General features: G+C 33.8%; 1 protein-coding gene across 1 annotated transcript; it reads left to right on the plus strand.

Annotated features, from left to right (window-relative positions):
- The first annotated feature begins 18,517 nt into the window (after positions 1–18,517).
- On the plus strand, positions 18,518–19,156 carry LOC142627066 (uncharacterized). Its single transcript, XM_075800869.1, has one exon. It carries the CDS (start codon positions 18,518–18,520, stop codon positions 19,154–19,156), a length of 639 nt encoding a protein of 212 aa, XP_075656984.1.
- Positions 19,157–19,654: the final 498 nt, after the last annotated feature.

Below are 19,654 nucleotides of genomic sequence, written 5' to 3' on the forward strand. Positions count from 1 at the left end.
AACTCATTTTTATGTAAAGAATTTATAAGTGTTACTAATATTAACATGTTTGTCAACTTATTTGACTTTTTTTTTTTTTATATATTCAAATTATTAATTAGTTCCCCCCTCCCCCTTCAACTGACTGTGTTTGATTGTCTAGTTGCTTGTTGTTTGTGATCCAAAGTTTAAAATTTTGAGATATGGAAGTTGTCGTATTTCTGTATGAATACTCCTAAACAATTCGTTAGTGAACTTTTTTTTTTTTAGTTTCTTTTTTACATGGAAACACATTAAAAGAATGTTAGACGTATTGTAGAAAATAATAACAATTGGCTGAGGCTGAGTAGTTATGAATTTTTCGTGTGATTGGGTTTTTTTATTTTTTTTAAACTTGACTACTCCAATTGGTTTTTAATTAGATAAATAATATATATTAATATATATATATATATATATATATAAAGAGAGAGAGAGAGAGAGAGAGAGAGAGAGAGAGAGAGGAAATGTCATTTTTATTTGATTTATAGATAATGTGAAAACCAATTATAATATTTGACTTTGAAAAAGGCTAAAGCTACTATAAAATTAAAGGTTTACAAGCTAACTTGACAATTAATATGATTGATGCTATTTCAGCAACTAATACATACATATTTGAATTACCTTTTTGTAATTAGTATTAGTGTCATATCTATTTGTAAAACTTATGCAGTATCCTAGCATTACTCCTTAACTTTTCCAATCATGAATATTGTTAAGTGTAGGCAACGCAGCAAAATAAAGGATGATTTTTTAACAGAGTATTGATTTTGTATATTGAGAGAGAAATTGCAATGTGTGTTTTTAAGAATCGATCTTATATAATTTTTGGGACTCAAAAGAGTTGAAATGTGTGTGTACATGTATATATATTGGATAATTTAATGGTTTCAACATTGGGGGATGGTGAGATTTGAATCCTAAACATCTCCATGAAAACATCATAAGGTGCTAGTTGAGTGACAAATTTTTTTGTGAAATGTATATTTCTTATTCTTGAAAGGTGAAATGTATTTTGTTTCATGTTTTGGCTCCCCAAATACAAAATCCTGACTCTGTCCTTAATACAAACCCTCTTGAACACTCTTATGGGTTGAATTCAAGACTTTCTAGTTATTTGAAACATGTATTTTCATGAGGTATCTCTTTCACACCATGTATTACTTACGTATGGTATGAGAGAAATGTCTCATAAGACCGTCTTCTAAGATAATTGTTCACTAAATATCAATATTACAAAGTTTGACAATAGCAATTTATAAAAAGAAAAAAAAAAGGGGGGGGGGGGGGTTTGATAATAGGAAAAAATAAAAGTCTTGATAGGAAGAATGCAACCACAATATAAGCATGTGTGGAAACCTATTTTTTATGTAGAGCATGGTAACAGCTTTGTGGTTGTTGGATGATGTGGCTATGTAGAGTAGATGGAAATTCTTTAAATGGTGACCTAGACCCCAAGTTGAAGTAAAGTGCATTAGTAAGTTAAAAGAAGCTTATCCTAGATCTCTTTGGCTAGCGTTGCAGTTGCACGGCCAAAAAAATAATAGCCATGATTCATGTCCAAGCTAATTAAGGAGGGAGATTTTCTTGTAAACTATACTATATACATAATACATAATATAAAAGTGCAACAGTGTTTGTGGATTTGCAATTGCATAATAGGTATCGTTACAACTGGAATGGGACCTTGGAAAGTACAAAGAGAGGTCCTGACCCACGTGTGGAGATGCTACAGAATTCAACACTTGGCCTCTTTTATTAGATATGGAACTCTTATAAGAAACCTTTTGGGACCCCACCCGTGACTTGGAAATGTGGTACTATTAATGCATATGGTCCTCTCTGTCTCCTGCTCCCTTTAAAATAACCTTTCACAAAACCAACATCCCAGTGCTCCTACGATCTATCTTGGATATGATTTATATGATATTGTTCATCATTAATTTAGAGATCCAGTATGATATATTGAGATCGATTACCTTAATCACCAATTTTAAAATACTAATGATGTGCATTATATCATCATTTGTTATACTCTTGTCTGTTCAATCATATTATTAAGAGCTGTTTAATTATCCACCTACCAAGGAGGGAGGGATCTTTATTAATTTTATATACAATTAATTGGAGTCTCTAAGGAAAACAACTTATAACAATTTCAACTCTGTCAAGCTTGTGGTTCCACTTAATTCAAGTAATAAAATATTTTATATATGTTTAAATTTGCGATTCATTATTCCAAAAAAAAAAAAAAAACAAAACACATTAATGTCTTAACTTAATAATAAAATTAATGATACTAAATTATGTCACGTTGACATGACTTTACCTCAAATTCATGAATACCTCACAGTCAAACTTGCAAGTTAGGTCGAGCCTTTAAGGTAGAAGCAGCAAGGTTTGAATTGCCTTCAACCTTACCAACTTATTCAGAAGTTGCAAGTGGGTTGCTAATGCCTTAGAGGCAGCGTCACCCGACCATGAGGAACTTTTTATTTTTTTATATTCATTTTTAATTTATAAAATTTTTAAGTTTGTGTTTGGCACTGGGAATAAAGTGAGTATCTAACTATAAAGTTACCTTTATTGACAAAGTATTTTTTTTTCTTTAAAATTTTTTTTTTTTTTGGTGCAACATTTTGGTAATCCAGAGAAAACTGCAAGTACTGATGATGTCATATTCCTCCATGATGATCGAATTGACTAATTTAGTTTAGTTCCACTCCACCACCGATGCTTACATGAATCTTAAGAATTTCCTTATTGTGTTCATGAATCTTTTTGGATTTGCTTTTCCTATACCCAGCAAAGCAATGCATTCCATTTCTTAATAAATTATTAAAAGACTTGCATACATGTATGTGGTCATATATATATATATATATATATATAATGTAATTTTATATAACTTCATACTTTAGGTCCTATATATACCTGTTCATCAAAAAAAAAGAAAAAAAAGTCCTATATATACCATTATATATAGTTGTGTTAGTTTTTTGGACTGGCCGCGGACTATCATTTTCCTATTAACAAAATTATCTTTTTTTCTTTTTCTTTTTTTTCTTTAAATCATGGACTGAACATCGTAGTTTACTTAATCTCTACTTGCTCATTGGGCAGCTCAGCTTATGTTTGGTGGAAAAAAGGATACTTGATCCAAGAAATGGTAGTGCGAAACCAAAAACACATCATTTGCACATCAGTTACATTTGGTGACGAGTACTAAAATTATAGGTTCGTCCAGGCAACGGACGAGTGTTACATCTATAGGCTCGTTCATACAAATGACGAGCATCCAATCCACAGGGCCGTCCAAGAGAGGATGACCATACAACATTAATGACACTCTCATTAATGGTTTCGTAACCAATGAGCTCCAACGGTCAATAAGGCCAGTCATGAGCCAATCAAACCTTCATATAAACTTAGGTAGATGTTACTCAAAACAGCCAAGAGAGTCATTAAGAGGCCACCGACAATTACACTTATAATAAGGCTCCCAACAGTTGTACTAAGGCTATAAATAAGCCATCGGCTTGGAACGAATCTCATATCGTCTAGGAGCTGTTCCAAACCCATTTTTTTCTACTATATAAAGCCATAAAAAAAAGTACTTTTTTCAAAGACGACGAATTCTAGTGGAAAACACACAAGATTCACTAGAAAATAGTGAATCAAAGAGGGAGTTTTTCACAAAACATCCACAAGTCAAATTTTGCTTGATTGAGACATTTTCTGGTCTTGATCTTTGAGTTCTAAGTTTACTAACTAATCTTTGATTTGGTTGTGAACAATTGACTAAGGGGAACAATCAAAATTAAGCTCTAGTGTTGAGGTAAAGTTTCTAACTTTGACTAAGGGGAATGGTTAAATGCTTTAATATGTTTGTTTAGTTAGGGCTTATCTAGTGTTTATGTTAGAAGCCTGATAAGTTGTTACTTTTCTTGTTTCTTTTGTGTTTTCTTTGTTTTCTATTCTGGTTTTTTGGGTTAAGGGTTTTGGGTGTGTATGCATGCACATGCAGCTTGCATGTGTACGCATATGCATTCGCACACATACTTAAAGAATGCGTATGCATATAGTTGGGATGTGTACGCATGCCCTATGTATGCACATGCATACTTTTGTCCGAAAACCCTAAATTCAATTATGTTTATTTTTCTTTTTGTTTTATTTACATGTTTAGCCTCTGTTTAACTTAGTTTTCATATTTGTATAAATTACTCTGTTTTGTATCTCTGTGGGCACAGTGGTTTTCTCCTAAAAATGGGAGTACGCCTCAGCCGAGTGAACCGAGGCAGAGAAAAGATGGAGTCACCACCTAAATTAGGTCTAGGAACCATAAATATAGCACCCTTATGTGGAAAGACTAATCTTACTACCAAAGTATGGGTTCGGAGTTTAGGTATGAGGATGGGTAGGTGTTAGGCACCCAACCCCACTTGACCCGTGGGTCGGCTTCCAATCGTTGTGTCTTACGTCTTAATTTCATGAAATGCTCATTCAATATTGTTATCTATACCCACACATACAACTAGCAATCAACATGGCATCAATCATCCCAAAACCCTAACATCCATCTATCATGGCAACTTACATCAAACCTAGCATATATCTATCATGCAGATTATATCATCTCATCCAAAGTAGCAAACAAATAAAGATATCACATGGTCATGGCAACATCAAAGAATTATTGGAGAGCATCAAGAACACAAACATATTCCAAGTTCACATATCATATCCCAATCAAATACATGTACATATGAATGCATGTCTTACCTCACTTACCTTACTGCATAGTCTGCATCACAGGAACTATGCATCAATGCATGATCATATCATATGCATGTTCATGGTAGAATAAATAAAACATTGGAAGAAAACCCTAATTTAACATGTTAAAGGCAGACAAACAATCAAACAGAAAAACAGAGACTCAAAAATATAAAGAAGTATTATATAAATGAAATAAAGAAACAAAAGCAGAAAACTTGAATTAGGATTTCTCGGCACTAGTATGTGTGCGCATACATAGGCCTGTGTACACAACCCAGTTGTATGCGTACGCATACTTCAAGTGTGCGTACGCATACTTCAAGTCTGCGTATGCATGCAAGAATCATGTGTACGAATACATGCCCAGAAACCAGAAATACAGAAAACAAAGTAGAACCTAAAACAATAACACTAACAACTTAACATGCTTCTAATATAATAACAAACAACCTACACTAACAACAAAGATATCAAAAATAAACAAAACAAAATCTAAATTCCTAAACATGTATTGGATCTAACAACAAACAAGAACAACACTTAACATATCAAAACATGTTCATCAATATATCCAGTCATTCAACTCTCCAATCAAAATATGGTGAGACATAACAAAACAAAACCAAACAAAGAAAAGTATATTTCTAAGCATATATAACATATAAATAAATCAAGAACACGAATTATAAAAGATACAAATTAAGGAAAAGCCATAAAGAGAGACTCACATTCTTATGGAACACAACTTGGTTGATATTTTAACTGGCCCCTCAATGCCTACACAACAAGATCGAATGATAATCAAGGGAATCAAATATATCAATAGTCCATTAGTAATCACAACTCAGAATTAAAAAGATCTTCATGAAAAAATTGTTTGAAATTTTTTTTGAAAGAGATTAGAAAAATAGTTTATGCCCTAATGAGTAATAGAGAGTGGTTTTGAAATGCTAAAAACGTGCTTAATGATGAGTGTGCAAAAAGTTCAAAGTTAGAAAATATTTTTGGAAGAGTTTAGGTGAAAAATCCACACTCTCTAGCTAAGGTTTTGATTTGGAGGCATAAGGTTGTATTTATATATTTAAATTAGGGTTTTCAGACTCATTTAGAGGGTTTTGGATGTTTCAAAGGGTCTAAGGGCTGGGGCCCATCAAAGAGGGAGGCTTTAGACCCTATGTTAGGACATATGTGATTCATGTTAGGAACATATGTCATTTAGAATTGACTAATCTTTTGACAAAATGCACTTTACTTGTATTTAGGTAGATCTAGGATGTGTTTAATAGTTCAAAGAACAAGAGTTCAAGTATAGTATTGAAGCCATGCAAATTTGTCCAAGAAACATGTGAAGAAGTGCTAATTCATTAAAGCTCAACAGCTCTCGATAGATAGCTATCTATTGAGGTCTCGACAGCTGTTGACAAATACAGTATCTATCTAGAATTACGAAATTCAGATTTCCAGATCTAATTTTTGGGCCATGCTGACATGTATGTATAGGGTTTCTTTTCTAAAAACCCTAGACATATATAAGGCTAATTTTAAAGGTCTTTAAATAAGAGAATACATAGAGAACACATGAAAAAGTGACCAAGTGCATTATTTTCTCTGTAAGAAGCTACTGCGTCTTTACGCCTTAGGGTTTTGTAACCAAGTGAGTCTTGATCTTCATTATTGATGAAGTGAAGAGCTTTGCAGCCAACATCTTTTTCAAGTTGGTGAGTTAGTCACGTATTGGGAGCTGTGTATCATTGGTTAGTCACGTACTGGGATCCGTGCATCAAAAGGGTGGCGTTCATATACTAAAGAGTTTAGAGGTTATGAAGTAGTAAACGGTTTCTGCTATAAGGTCATCTACGGGAATTGTAGAGTCTAGGGACAAAGGTTTTGTACTAGATCTGAAACTTCTCTTTATTATAGTGAATTGCTTTTCGGGAAGGTTTCCCCCCAAGTTTTTTACTGTGAAACTAGTTTGTTTCATTGGTTTCCTGGATCATCATATCTTGTCTTATTTACTTTTCCGCTATGCATAATATTGACATGATATTGCTGTTTGTTTGTTTTAACAAAGTTTATTTATAATAAATCTAATTAACAACTTGGATTTAAAACTTGTTAATTCTATCAACCGGGGTCTAAATTTTCCAACACCCTAAAAAAAATGAAGTTTTAGGTTTCTGTAAACTGGCTTGCATACGCAACTTTGGGGATGCGCATGCATGCATGCTCCCCGCACATGCATACGTCCTTAAAAACCTTAATTTTGACTAATAGGCTAGCCCAACTTTAAACGGCCATAACTCACTCAATATAAGTCCAAATTAGGGAAAAGTTGTGTTCAAATTGAAGCCCAAGATGTCTACTTTCCAATGAAACAAATTGCACTCAAGTATGCTTTGTGGATCAAAATTTATGGTTAAAACAGTGAGAAAAGTTCATTTTTTAGCATTGTTTTCAAAGCGATTTGAGCACTTTTGAGTTGTGATTACTTCCAAACTATTAGAATAACTTCAACTACCTTTTGTAAACATGTCAAGCTCATCATTAGGACCGGAGACTAAAATTTATTAACAGTACAAAATGTGGTGTCTACAATTGCTTTGTTTTGTTTTATCTTTTTTACGCTTATTAGGGTTTTAATTTGTCTAAATGCCACGAACATGCATATGAATATGAACATGCATTGATGCATAGGTGTAGTGATGCACTAAGGTAAGTCATACATAATCACATGAACATGCATTCGTTCTTGTTTGATGAGTATTGTGATTGATGAAAACGACATGCTTGGTTGAATTCCATGTTTTTTATGTTTAAATACCTTGACATGTTTGTTTGAATCTGCCTTGTGATGTTTTGGCCCTTAATGATATATGCTTATATGCCCTAGTAGATGAATGTTTGGTTTAGGGATGAGTAAGCCATGTTCATTGCTTTAGATGCATGTTAAAGTGTGTGTGAGTTAGTATAACATATTAAGGTTGCCTTTAACAAGATTAAGACTTGGAACACAATGAGTGGAAGTCGACCCATGGTTCGGGTGGGGTTGGGTGCCTAACACATCCCATCTCCATACTTAAACTTTGGACACGTGCTTTGGTAAAGATCAGTCCTTCCACGAATGGTGCTATATTTATGGTTCCTAGACCTAAACTAGGTGGCGACTCCATTTACACCCTCTATCACGGTATACTATAGGCCAAGGCGTACTCACCCAAAACGTAAGGATGACCTCTTGCGGGTGCTTGCGCCCACAGTGGTGACTTCACTAGGAATGGAGAGTTTGATTCGAATGTGTTCCATTTTCTTAATCTTGATAAAGGCTTATTTAATATTGTTTGTGCACACTTTCACTTGATTCTTTTTGTCATGGTTGGTGATCAATGGGAAAGTGGAGGCTCCATTCAGGCCAAGACTTTCCTAAGCATTTTGATTCTTTTTGCTTTAATTTTTCTTTGCATATTTTCTTTTAAGCATATCATGCATGGGCATATAAGATAGAGAAAAGAAATATCCAATTATGTGAAACTTTTGACATTAAACTTTTGACATTGCACTTTTGCTATGCTAAAGCATACAAATGTCATTTCATGATTGGCGGGTAACAGTGGTGAAATGGTTATTTATGTCTTTCTCTTAGGATTTTCTAGTCCTACCCATCAAAAAGAGTGATACGAGTGTTAAGTATAAGAGATAACTTAATCTTACTCATCACAACCATGAGCCACAAAGCTCACTTGCTTAGTTGTGCATAGAGATGCTCATCTAAGCTACAAGAGATACAAAGTTTAGAAAACTTTGTTTCAATGGCCATCCAAGATACACTAGTATCAATGTACACAAAACACACACTGTTTTTGTATTTTTCTGATTTTTTTCCCTTTTTTATTTTGAAAACAAAACAAAATAAAAAATAAACAACCAAACAGAAACAGACAAGCAATATGAAAGCATGAAAGAAAGATGCATATGCATGAAAGTATGATTCCAAAAGCAAATAAGAAATCAAGCAAAGAAAGTCCTACTTTAGATAGAAAGAATTAAAGTAGAGGACAAATAGAAAAGACAATTAAGTCTTAGGCTCCTTTCTCACCCACACAGCACGAGCCTTTGGCCATGAAGATGAAAAGGCACGTATCCTAGTATGTCTACTAAAGGACATAGAAGAATTAGAATTCTCCTGAAATTGAATTGAAAAGCTCAAGGATTTTAATAACTCTCCAAACAAAGGTATAGGTCCTTGAGAGGAAACCTGTGACCGTTTGGACGCTTGCTTTTAAGAATGCAACTTAAAGCAATTAGGACGAGTGTGTCTAGAAACACCACAATGGTGACAAACATGAGCAGTTTTAGAGCTACTCGGCTTCCTAGAAGAAGGTCTAACCTTAGAGGTTGATAAAGATCTCAACTTAGGACAATTTGGCCTGATATGACCAACAATATGACAATGATGACAAGTGGGGATAAATTCAGAATTTTTATTCAACCTAGGAGGAGTTTTAGACATAGGTTTAGAAACTTCAGCGTTAACATCAGATTGTTTACCTTTGTCTATCCTAGCAATATTAGACTTCAACTCTTCATTATTCCTTTTAAATGGAGGAATATAAAAACTTTTTTTCTTTTGAGTTAGGTTCAACAACAAGTTTGGCACTAGTTAATTTTTCAACTTCAGTTTTAGATTCAACTAGTTGCTCTTCCAAACTTTTAATTTTGTTCACCTGAGATGAAATTTGATTTTTAAAATTCTTATTCAAATTATTGGCTTTATCCAATTTTGCAATCAAATCATCATTTTCAAGCGTGACCTTTTTAAATTTAGCTTTTAATTTTGTAGAAAATTCAAAAGATTTTATACAAAAATTTATAGCTTGCAATAGACATCTTGAATATCATCTTCATTCAACATAAGATCATGCAAATCAAAACAATCAAGAGTTTCCATAACAACGAGGGTCAAGGATCACACTCAAGAAATTAATCCAATCAGAGTGTACCCGCTCTGATACCACTTGTTGGGAAATTTAGACCCCGGTTGATAGAATTAACAAATTTTAAACCAAAGTTATTAGTTAGATTTATTGTGTATAAAACTTGTTAAAACAAACAGGCATCAATATCATGCATAACAGAAAATTAAATAAGACAAGATATGATGATCCTGGAAAACTAATGAAACAAACTAGTTTTATAGTAAAAAACCTAGGGGGAAACCTTCCCGAAAAACAATTCACTATAGTAAAGAGAAGTTTCAAATCTAGTACAAAACTTTTGTCCCTAGACTCTACAATCCCCGTAGATGAACTTACAGCAGAAACCTTCTACCGCTTCAAAACCTCTGAACTCTTCAATATATGAATGCCACCCTTTGATGCATGAATCCCAGTACGTGACTAACTCCTTTGCACAAATCCAAGTATGTGACTCACTCACCAACTTGAGGAAGAAGAATGTTGGCTGCAAAGTTCTTCACTTCATCAACAATGAAGATCAAGAAGCACTTGGTTACAAAACTCTAAAGTGTAAAGACGCAGTAGCTTCTTTCAGAGAGAATATGCACTCGGTCACCTTTTTCGTATGTTCTCTTTGTATTCTCTTATGTGACAGCTTTTAAAATAAGCCTTATATATGTTTAGGGTTGTTAGAAAAGAAACCCTACACATACACGTAAGCATGGACCAAAAATCAGATCTGAAAATTCTAATTACGTAATTCTCGATAGATAGAATCTGTCGAGAGCTGTCGAGTCCTCGATAGATAGAATCTGTCAAGAGCTTTCGAGACTCATTAAACCTCAATAGATAGCTATCTGTCGAGAGCTATCGGGAATCTGTCCAGCTTTAATGAACAACCCTTCTTTACTTGTTTCTTGGTCCAATCATCATGGCTTTAATACTTGGCTTGAACAACATGTTTCTTAAAATATTAAACACATCCTAGATCTACCCAATTACAAGTAAAGTGCATTTTATCAAATGATTAGCCAATTACATAAAATATGTCCTTAACAATCTCCCCCTTTGGCAATCCATGACCAAACCACAACAAACAAATGAACATATAAGAGAAGTCATAAATCACTCAACTCATAGTCACTTGTTGAATATAATAAATTCTATCTTGACACAAACTCTTGAAAACCTTTGCAAGAAGAGAGTTCATGGCAAGGAAGACTTTGACAACCTATAATTCTAAAATACTTTAAACAAAACTCATCACTGCATCTTAGTGTGAAACAGAAATAAAAAGATTGCATACAAGTAAGAAACATGTGTATAAAAGATTGTGCTTATCTTTGATATATCAAAGATAAGCACAATGTATGTAAACATGGTCATAAGACCGGTGTACAAGAAGAATGAGGTAAGCACTCCCTCTAACAAGATGAAACACAACTCCCCCTTATAGAGGCGTGTATTTCTCCCTCTAACATGTAGAATCTTAAAAAGAAACCACAATTTCTCCCACTTTTTGTCATGATTGACAAAGGGCACAAGAAACTATAAAGCCTCACCCGAGAAACATAAAGATGATCAAGGGGGCAAAAGGATTCCATAAAAATGCATGAATATAATGAAACAAAATGCTATGGATGACAAGATAATAGATAGATGCAAAACATGTGAAAAGCAATGCATGCAAGAGGATTTTGACAGATCGAGAAGCTATCAAGCAGAAGCCAACCTCGACAGATTGAACAGTTATCGAGCATCTATCGAGCAGACAAAAACTTTCTCGATGGATCTAGAAGCTGTTGAGAAGCTATCGAGATTGTGAAAAGAAGAAGTTGAAGGGCTCGATAGATAGCCTAGTTGTCAAGAGGTATCAAGAAACTGTCGAGATTGTTTAAAAAAGTTTTTCAAGAGAAAAAACACAAATATGAATGAAATCAAGCATGCTACATAATGAAAGATCCAAACAACAATTTTATCTCTCAAAACATCTCTCAAACAAGAAAAATGTCAAGCATTTAGATCCAAAACACACACACACACACTAAATGAGTCTAACCAATTTAATATTTCAAAAAGAAGTTAAGACAATTTAGTGGGTATATATTAACACATGTATTCCTTGTGATGGCCAGATCACATTGTACCTACACATGTATCAAAAGTAGCAAAGAATGTTGCGTGTTGTGTGTGAAAAACATCGCAAGATTGCATAAGTGTCTATACGTTATGACGATTTGAGATATGAGTAAATCAATTTAAATCACACACGATCATAACTGCTTGATGGAGACTATCACCTTTGAGGTACATCCTATTACTCCCAAATCTCTTAGAAGACACGTTTGCAATCATATTTTAAAATATTTTGATTCTTTTTGCTTTAATTTTTATTTTCTTTTAAGCATATCATGCATGGGCATATAAGAGAGAGAAAAGAAATACCCAATTATGTTAAGCTTTTGACATTGCACTTTTGCTATACCGAAGCATACAAATGTCATTTCACGATTGACGGGTAATAGTGGTGAGATAGTTATTTATGTCTTTCTCTTAGGAATTTCTAGTCCTACCCGTCAAAAAGAGTGATACGAGTATTAAGTACAAAAGATAACTTAATCTTACTCATCACAATCACGAGCCACAAAGCTCACTTGCTTAGTTGTGCATAGAGATGCTCATCTAAGCTACAAGAGATACAAAGTTTAGAAAACTTTGTTTCAATGGCCATCCAAGGTACACAAGTACTAATGTACACAAAACACACACTATTTTTGTATTTTCTGATTTTTTTTCCCTTTTTTATTTTGAAAACAAAAATAGACAAACAATATGAAAGCATGAAAGAATGATTCCAAAAGTAGATAAGAAATCAAGCAAAGAGAGTCATACTTTAGATAGAAAGAATTAAAGTAGGGGACAAACAGAAAAGATAATTAAGTCTTAGGCTCCTTTCTCACTCACACAGCACGAGTCTTTGGCCGTGAAGATGAAAATGCACGTGTTCTAATATGTCTACTAAAGGACATAAAAGAATTAGAATTATCCTAAAATTGAGTTAAAAACATCAAGACTTTTAATAACTCTCCAAACGATGGTATAGGTCATTGTGAAGAAATTTGTGACCGTTTGGATACTTGCTTTTGAGAATACAGCTTAAAGCAATTAGGACGAGTGTGTCCAGAAACACCAAAATGGTGACAAATATGAGCATTTTTAGAGCTACTCGGCATCCTAGAAGGAGGTTTAATCTTAAAGGTTGACAGAGACCTCAGTTTAGGACAATTTGGCCTAATATGACCAACAATATGACAATGTAGGATTAAACATGGTTTATATCTCATACAAAACATACGCAAAGGAAAATTAACGGATCTACTTCATTCACAATTGATAACATGCATTATGTAAGTTTTAGAATTCAAGAACAATAGAGCGTACCTTGGAACGATGAAATTCAAAACCAAAGATTAGAAGTTCTCGGGAACACTTTCAATCTTTACTCCAATTCCACCAACGCCCAAGATGTGTGGTCTCTCAATCAGTTCTCAAGGGAGAATGTTAGAGTGTCTCACTCTTACACACACACCATTTCACAATAGTGTTCTCTTACAAAAAATTCCTACAGAAAATTCTGTATATTTCTCCCTTTGTATCTAACTGATTATCTAATTGGGCTGGCCTTTTGGATCTTTCCAATTGGGCTTAAGTGTGTGGCTTGGAGTGGGACCAAAAAGGACCAATAAGACACTAGCTCCAATGGGTCTTAGGCTTTTTTGTCAACTCTTAACAAGTCCAAAGTTACCATTAATTATATTTAATACCACTATATATATATAATTGCACTCTAAGCCTTATTTTTAAATTATATCCCAAGACTTTATTGTACATACAACCCCTTCATAAAATATGCGTAGTAATACAAAGTCATGAATGTAGACTGCCACTTTATAAATTACTACATCTTAATTCCTTGAGTACCCGGTTTAATCCTTTAAAGTTATTCATTGTATATTTATGAAATCCAATTTCATAAATATATACTTTAGTAACTCTTTACTAAAGTGGTTAGGCCTAACTCTCTGAATAACTGAACCCATTAAACTTATCTCAAAGGAATATTTTATATCTCCGTTAAGAGACTATGAATTCCATCTTGAGAATATATGTTCTATCAACACTAAATGTGGCTGCCCAACATACTGAGGTTTTGACCGTTAGGATAAGTCTCACTCCTGATATATCAAAGCAACCTACACTTCATGATCAGGTCCATTATCCTCTCAGGATTAAGAGTTCATGTAAATAGAAGTCGTGAGATTTATTATTCATTTGACAGTCATTAGGAGAATAATAAATCTCACAATGGTCCAGTTCAATATGTCTTAACTCTTAAAATATATCAACACATCAACTAGAAGTCTCCACTTCCATGATCAAGACAAATCATCTTAGTTGATATGTTATAGTCTTCACAGATGAAACGCCAAATTTCATCACCGACTACGAACTAAAATTTTAAGTTTACATAGACTTATATCTTCTATGACTAAATCACATACTATGCATCTCATGAACTATATGATAATGTCTGAATATTCATGTTACCATTATTTTAGATTATAATAAAATAACTTTATTAATCACAACATTAAGTCATACATAATAACATGCATAACATCATATAATAGGATTTAAGGGCACTAATCCTAACAATGATGACAAGTGGGGACAAATTTAGAATTTTTATTCAACCTAGGAGGAGTTTTAGACATAGGTTTTGAAACTTCAGCGTTAACATCAGATTGTTTACCTTTGTCTATCCTAACAATATTAGACTTCAACTCTTCATTATTCCTTTTAAATGGAGGAATATAAAAACCTTTTTTTTTTTTTTTTTTTTTTTTTTTTTTTTTTTTTTTTTTTTTTTTTTTTTTTGCGTTAGGCTCAACAACAAATTTGGCACTAGTCAATTTTTCAACTTCAGTTTTAGATTTAACTAGTTGCACTTCCAAACTTTTAATTTTGTCCACCTGAGATGAAATTTGATTTTTAAAATTCTCATTCAAATCATTGGCTTTATCCAATTTTGCAATCAAATCATCTTTTTCAAGCTTGACCTTTTTAAATTTAGCTTTTAACTTTGTAGAATATTCAAGAGATTTCATACAAAAATTATAAAGCTTGCAATAGACATCTTGAATATCATCATCATCATTCAATGTAAGATCATGCAAATCAAAACAATCAAGAGTTTTCATGACAACGGGGATCAAAGATCACACTTAGGAAATTAATTTAATCAGAGTGTACCCGCTCTAATACCACTTGTTGGAAAATTTAGACCCTGGTTGATAGAATTAACAAGTTTTAGACTCAAGTTGTTAATTAGATTTATTGTGTATAAAACTTGTCAAAATAAATAGACATCAATATCATGTCAAAATCATGCATAGCGAAAAATTAAATAAGACAAGATATGATGACCTAGGAAAACTAATGAAACAAACTAGTTTCACAGTAAAAAACCTGGGGAGAAAACTTCTAGAAAAGCAATCCATTATAGTAAAGAGAAGTTTCATATCTAGTACAAAACTTTGTCCCTAGACTCTATAATCCCCGTAGATGAACTTACAGCAAAAACCTTCTACCGCTTCAGAATCTCTGAACTCTTCAATATAGGAACACCACCCTTTGATGCACAAATTCCAGTACATGACTAACTCCTTTGCACAAATCCTAGTACGTGACTCACTCACCAACTTGAGGAAGAAGAATGTTGGCTGCAAAGTTCTTCACTTCATCAACAATGAAGATCAAGAAGCACTTGATTACAAAACCTTAAGGTGCAAAGACGCAGTAGCTTCTTTCAGAGAGAATAAGCCCTCTGTCACCTTTTTCATATGTTCTCTTTGAAAAATCAAATTTGAAAATTCTAATTTCGTAATTCTCGATAGATAGAATCTTGTTAAGAGTTGTTGAGTCCTCAATAGATAGAATCTGTCGAGAGCTATCGAGACTCATTAAACCTCGATAGATAGTTATTTGTCGAGAGCTGTTGGGAATCTGTCCAGTTTTAATAAACAGCCATTCTTAACTTGTTTCTTGGTCCAATCTTCATGGCTTTAATACTTGACTTGAACAACATGTTTCTTGAAGTATTAAACACATCCTAGATCTACCCAATTACAAGTAAAGTGCGTTTTGTCAAAGGATTAGCCAATTACATAAAATATGTTCTTAACAATCTTGTGTTCACCTAATTCTAAAGGAAAAATAAAAGATATAAAAATTTGAAATGATGGCTCAAAAGTCATAACATACCCTAAGATAACGAGATGATAAAAAAAGAAGTTCTCAAATATAAGAGGCTTATCCCAAAATCCAAATGTATATATTTTAACTTGAAAGGTTCATAGGATCATAGCCTAAGTTCTATTATAAGCCTGAAATCAAAGGCATCTTGAAAAAGAAAGTGTTAGGCCTAATGCAACAAACATGCTTTGGACTTAGCATCCAAGATCCTTCAAAGTCGATATGAATCTTCCTAATCATGGGCCTCCTTGTTGCATATAAAGGCTTAAAATGATGAGAGATTCATGTGCTTTGAGAGGAAGGCCACAATATATTCTAGCTAGAAGGCTACTTCAAAAAAATTTGACATATGGATATAAGAAAAGAAGAGCCCAAAGGTGATGAATACATTGTTAGCCCATATTTGAGACAAAGGGTCGAAAATATCCAAGCCCTATGAAGCAAAGGACAAGGCTCATGAGAGGAAATTGAGTGATTTTGTAATTGGACCTTCATTGAAATGGACTTAAAGACTTTCTAAGAACATCTAAATAAAAGAAACATTTTAATTTGGGACATGGGCTTAATAAAGGTAGGACTTATTTTCAGGCACCATTGCACCACCAAGATCAAGTAAGCACATACCCACTTCAACTTGGGTTCGAGAAAGCAACATAAGACATTTGATTAAGGTTGAGATCACACCTCAAGAAAAGATACTTCAAGGAGAGATATCTCAAGAAGAAATGACTACTCCTTGATGACACACTCGCACAAAAGATATACAAGGCAATAGATGATCAAGGACAGGTTCTCAAAAAGATGGGGAGTTGCCTCTCCAAGCTAGAGGAGAGCAAGATCAAAAAGCTTGTGCACATAGAGGTAAATGAGGAAGAAGAAAAAGAAGAATAGGATGAAAGAGATAGGGTCGATTATGAGAGGAACAAGCAATTTGAAAAGCTCACCACGGATACCATGTTCATAAAGGAAAAGATAGAGAAGATGCAACTAGCCTTTCACAAGGCTTAAGGGATGGATGATTGTCTCTACTGTTAGGATTTGTGCCCTTAAATCCTATTGTATGATGCTATGTATGTTATTATTTATGACATTATGTATGACTTAATGTTGTATTTAATAAAGTTATTTTATTATTATCTAAAAATAATGGTAACATGAATATTGAGACATTATTATATAGTCCATGAGATGCATTGTATGTGATTTATGTGATTTAGTCACAGAAGATGTAAATCACAAGTTCCTTGTAAACTCAAAATGTAGTTCGTAGTCAGTGATGAAAATTGGGCATTTCATCTGTGAAGACTATAACATATCAACTAAGATGATTTATCTTGATCATGGAAATGGAGATTTCTAGTTTGAATGTTGATATGTTTTAAGAGTTAAAACATATTGAACTGGACCATGTGAGATTTATTATTCTTCCAACGACTGTCATATGAATAATAAACTCACGACTTATATTTGCATAAACTCTTAATCCTGAGAGAATAATGGACTTGATCATGATCATGAGGTTGCTTTGATATATCAGGAGTGAGATCTAGAGTAACGGTCAAAATCTCAGTATGTTGGGTAACCACATTTAGTGTTGATGGAACATATATTCTCAAAATGGAATTCATAATCTCTTAACGGAAATACAAAATATTCCCTTAAGATAAGTTTAATGGGATTGTTATTCAGAGAGTTAGGCCTAACCACTTTAGTAAGGAGTTACTAAAGTATATATATATTTATGGAATTGGATTTCATAAATATATATAATGAATAACTTTAAATGATTAAACCGGGTACTCAGGGAATTAAGATGTAGTAATCTACAAAGTGATAGTCTTCTTTCATGATTTTGTATTGCTACAAATATTTTATGAAGGGGTTGCATTTACAATAAAGTCTTGGGATATAATTTATAGATAAGGCCTAGAGTGCAACTATATTTATATAGTGGTATTAAATATAGTTAATGGTAATTTTGGACTTGTCAAGAGTTGACAGAAAAGCCCAAGGCCCATTGGAGCTAGTGTCTTATTGGTCCCTTTTGGTCCCACTCCAAGCCATACACTTAAGCCCAATTGGAAAGGCCTAAAAGGCCAGCCCAATTAGATAATCGGTTAGACACAAAAGGAGAAACATACAGAATTTTCTATAGAGATTTTTGTATGAACACAATTGTGAAGTGGTGGAAAAAGTGTTAGACACTATTTGACCTTCTCCCTTTGGAAGTGATTGAGAGACCACACATCTTGGACGTTAGTGGAATTGGAGTGAAGATTGAAAGTGTTCCCAAGCAATTTTGATCTTCGATTTTGAAATTCACCGCTCCAAGGTATACTCTCTTGTTCTTAAATTCTGAAACTTATATAGTACATGTTAACTTTTATGAATGAAGTAGATCCGTTTATTTTTCCACTGCACACTTGCAAATTTCCTTCATCTACAACATGGGTGGTCTATGCTCCAAAGCCCCCATTCCATTACCTCCTAAGTTCAAGATTTCTAATGCAGAAAAGTTTAATGGGATTGGAGACCCTAAGCAACATGTTAGAAGATACATAAGCATTCCTGAAATGAAGGGGTTAGATGATAAGCAAACTTTGCATGCATTTCCTCTCTCACTCATGGGAGGTGCATCAAGATGGTATTGTAGTTTGGATCCAAGCAAGACCAAAGTATGGAATGAGCTTGTAGAATTTTTTGTGAATCAATTCATTTTCAATACCATGATTGATGTAACTTTATGGGATTTGGAGACCACTAAGCAAGGAGTTGAGGAGACTTTCCCCGAATATATGATAAGGTGGAAAGGGAAATCATCCAAGATGGTTAATAGGCCAAATGAGAAGGAAAAAATCAACATGATTATCAAGAACTTGCTTCCAACATACAACAATAGGCTTCTGCCATCACTTATTAGTTCTTTTGGAGAATTGCGTGATTGTGAGACTAGGATTGAAGATGACATCAATAATGGACAATTGGAGAAAGGGGAGAACAAGCCTCCAATCAAGAAGATATATAGGAGAGGAGCAACCACTTTTAAAGCACCCAACCTCGTAAATGCGAATGCCATCATACCCTAACAACCTTTAGCCTACCAAAGCTTCACAAAGAAAGTCTACCTAGAATTTTTCGACTTAGGAATGACCCTTGCCAAAGCATATGAGAACCTAACTTCCAAAGGATTCCTAAAGCCTTTAGATCCCACACCAATGCCTAATCTTGTACCTTTTACTTGGAACCTCAATGAATATTGCCACTTCCATAAGAATTCAGGCATAAGACCGACAATTGCTTTTGCCTTAAGCATGAGATACAAGTTTTGATAGACAATGGGACTCTCCCAAACCCAAACATCATCACTAAACCTAACATTAAGAAGTGAAGAACCCATTACCCGATTATCACCGAGCTCCACCCCTATATCAAAATTGTGTGCAAGTGGAAGAGGTCAATTAGGATTGCTCTAAGTTGATAGAGGTTGTGGAAGTCAACATAGTGGAAATCCAAGGAATATGGGATGAAGAAGATAAGAATTTGAAGAGTGCTATAGCCATATGGAGGATACTTCCTAAAGGAAT

This window comes from Castanea sativa, chromosome 1 (genome assembly GCF_040712315.1).
Source record: "Castanea sativa cultivar Marrone di Chiusa Pesio chromosome 1, ASM4071231v1".
Lineage (NCBI taxonomy): Eukaryota > Viridiplantae > Streptophyta > Magnoliopsida > Fagales > Fagaceae > Castanea > Castanea sativa.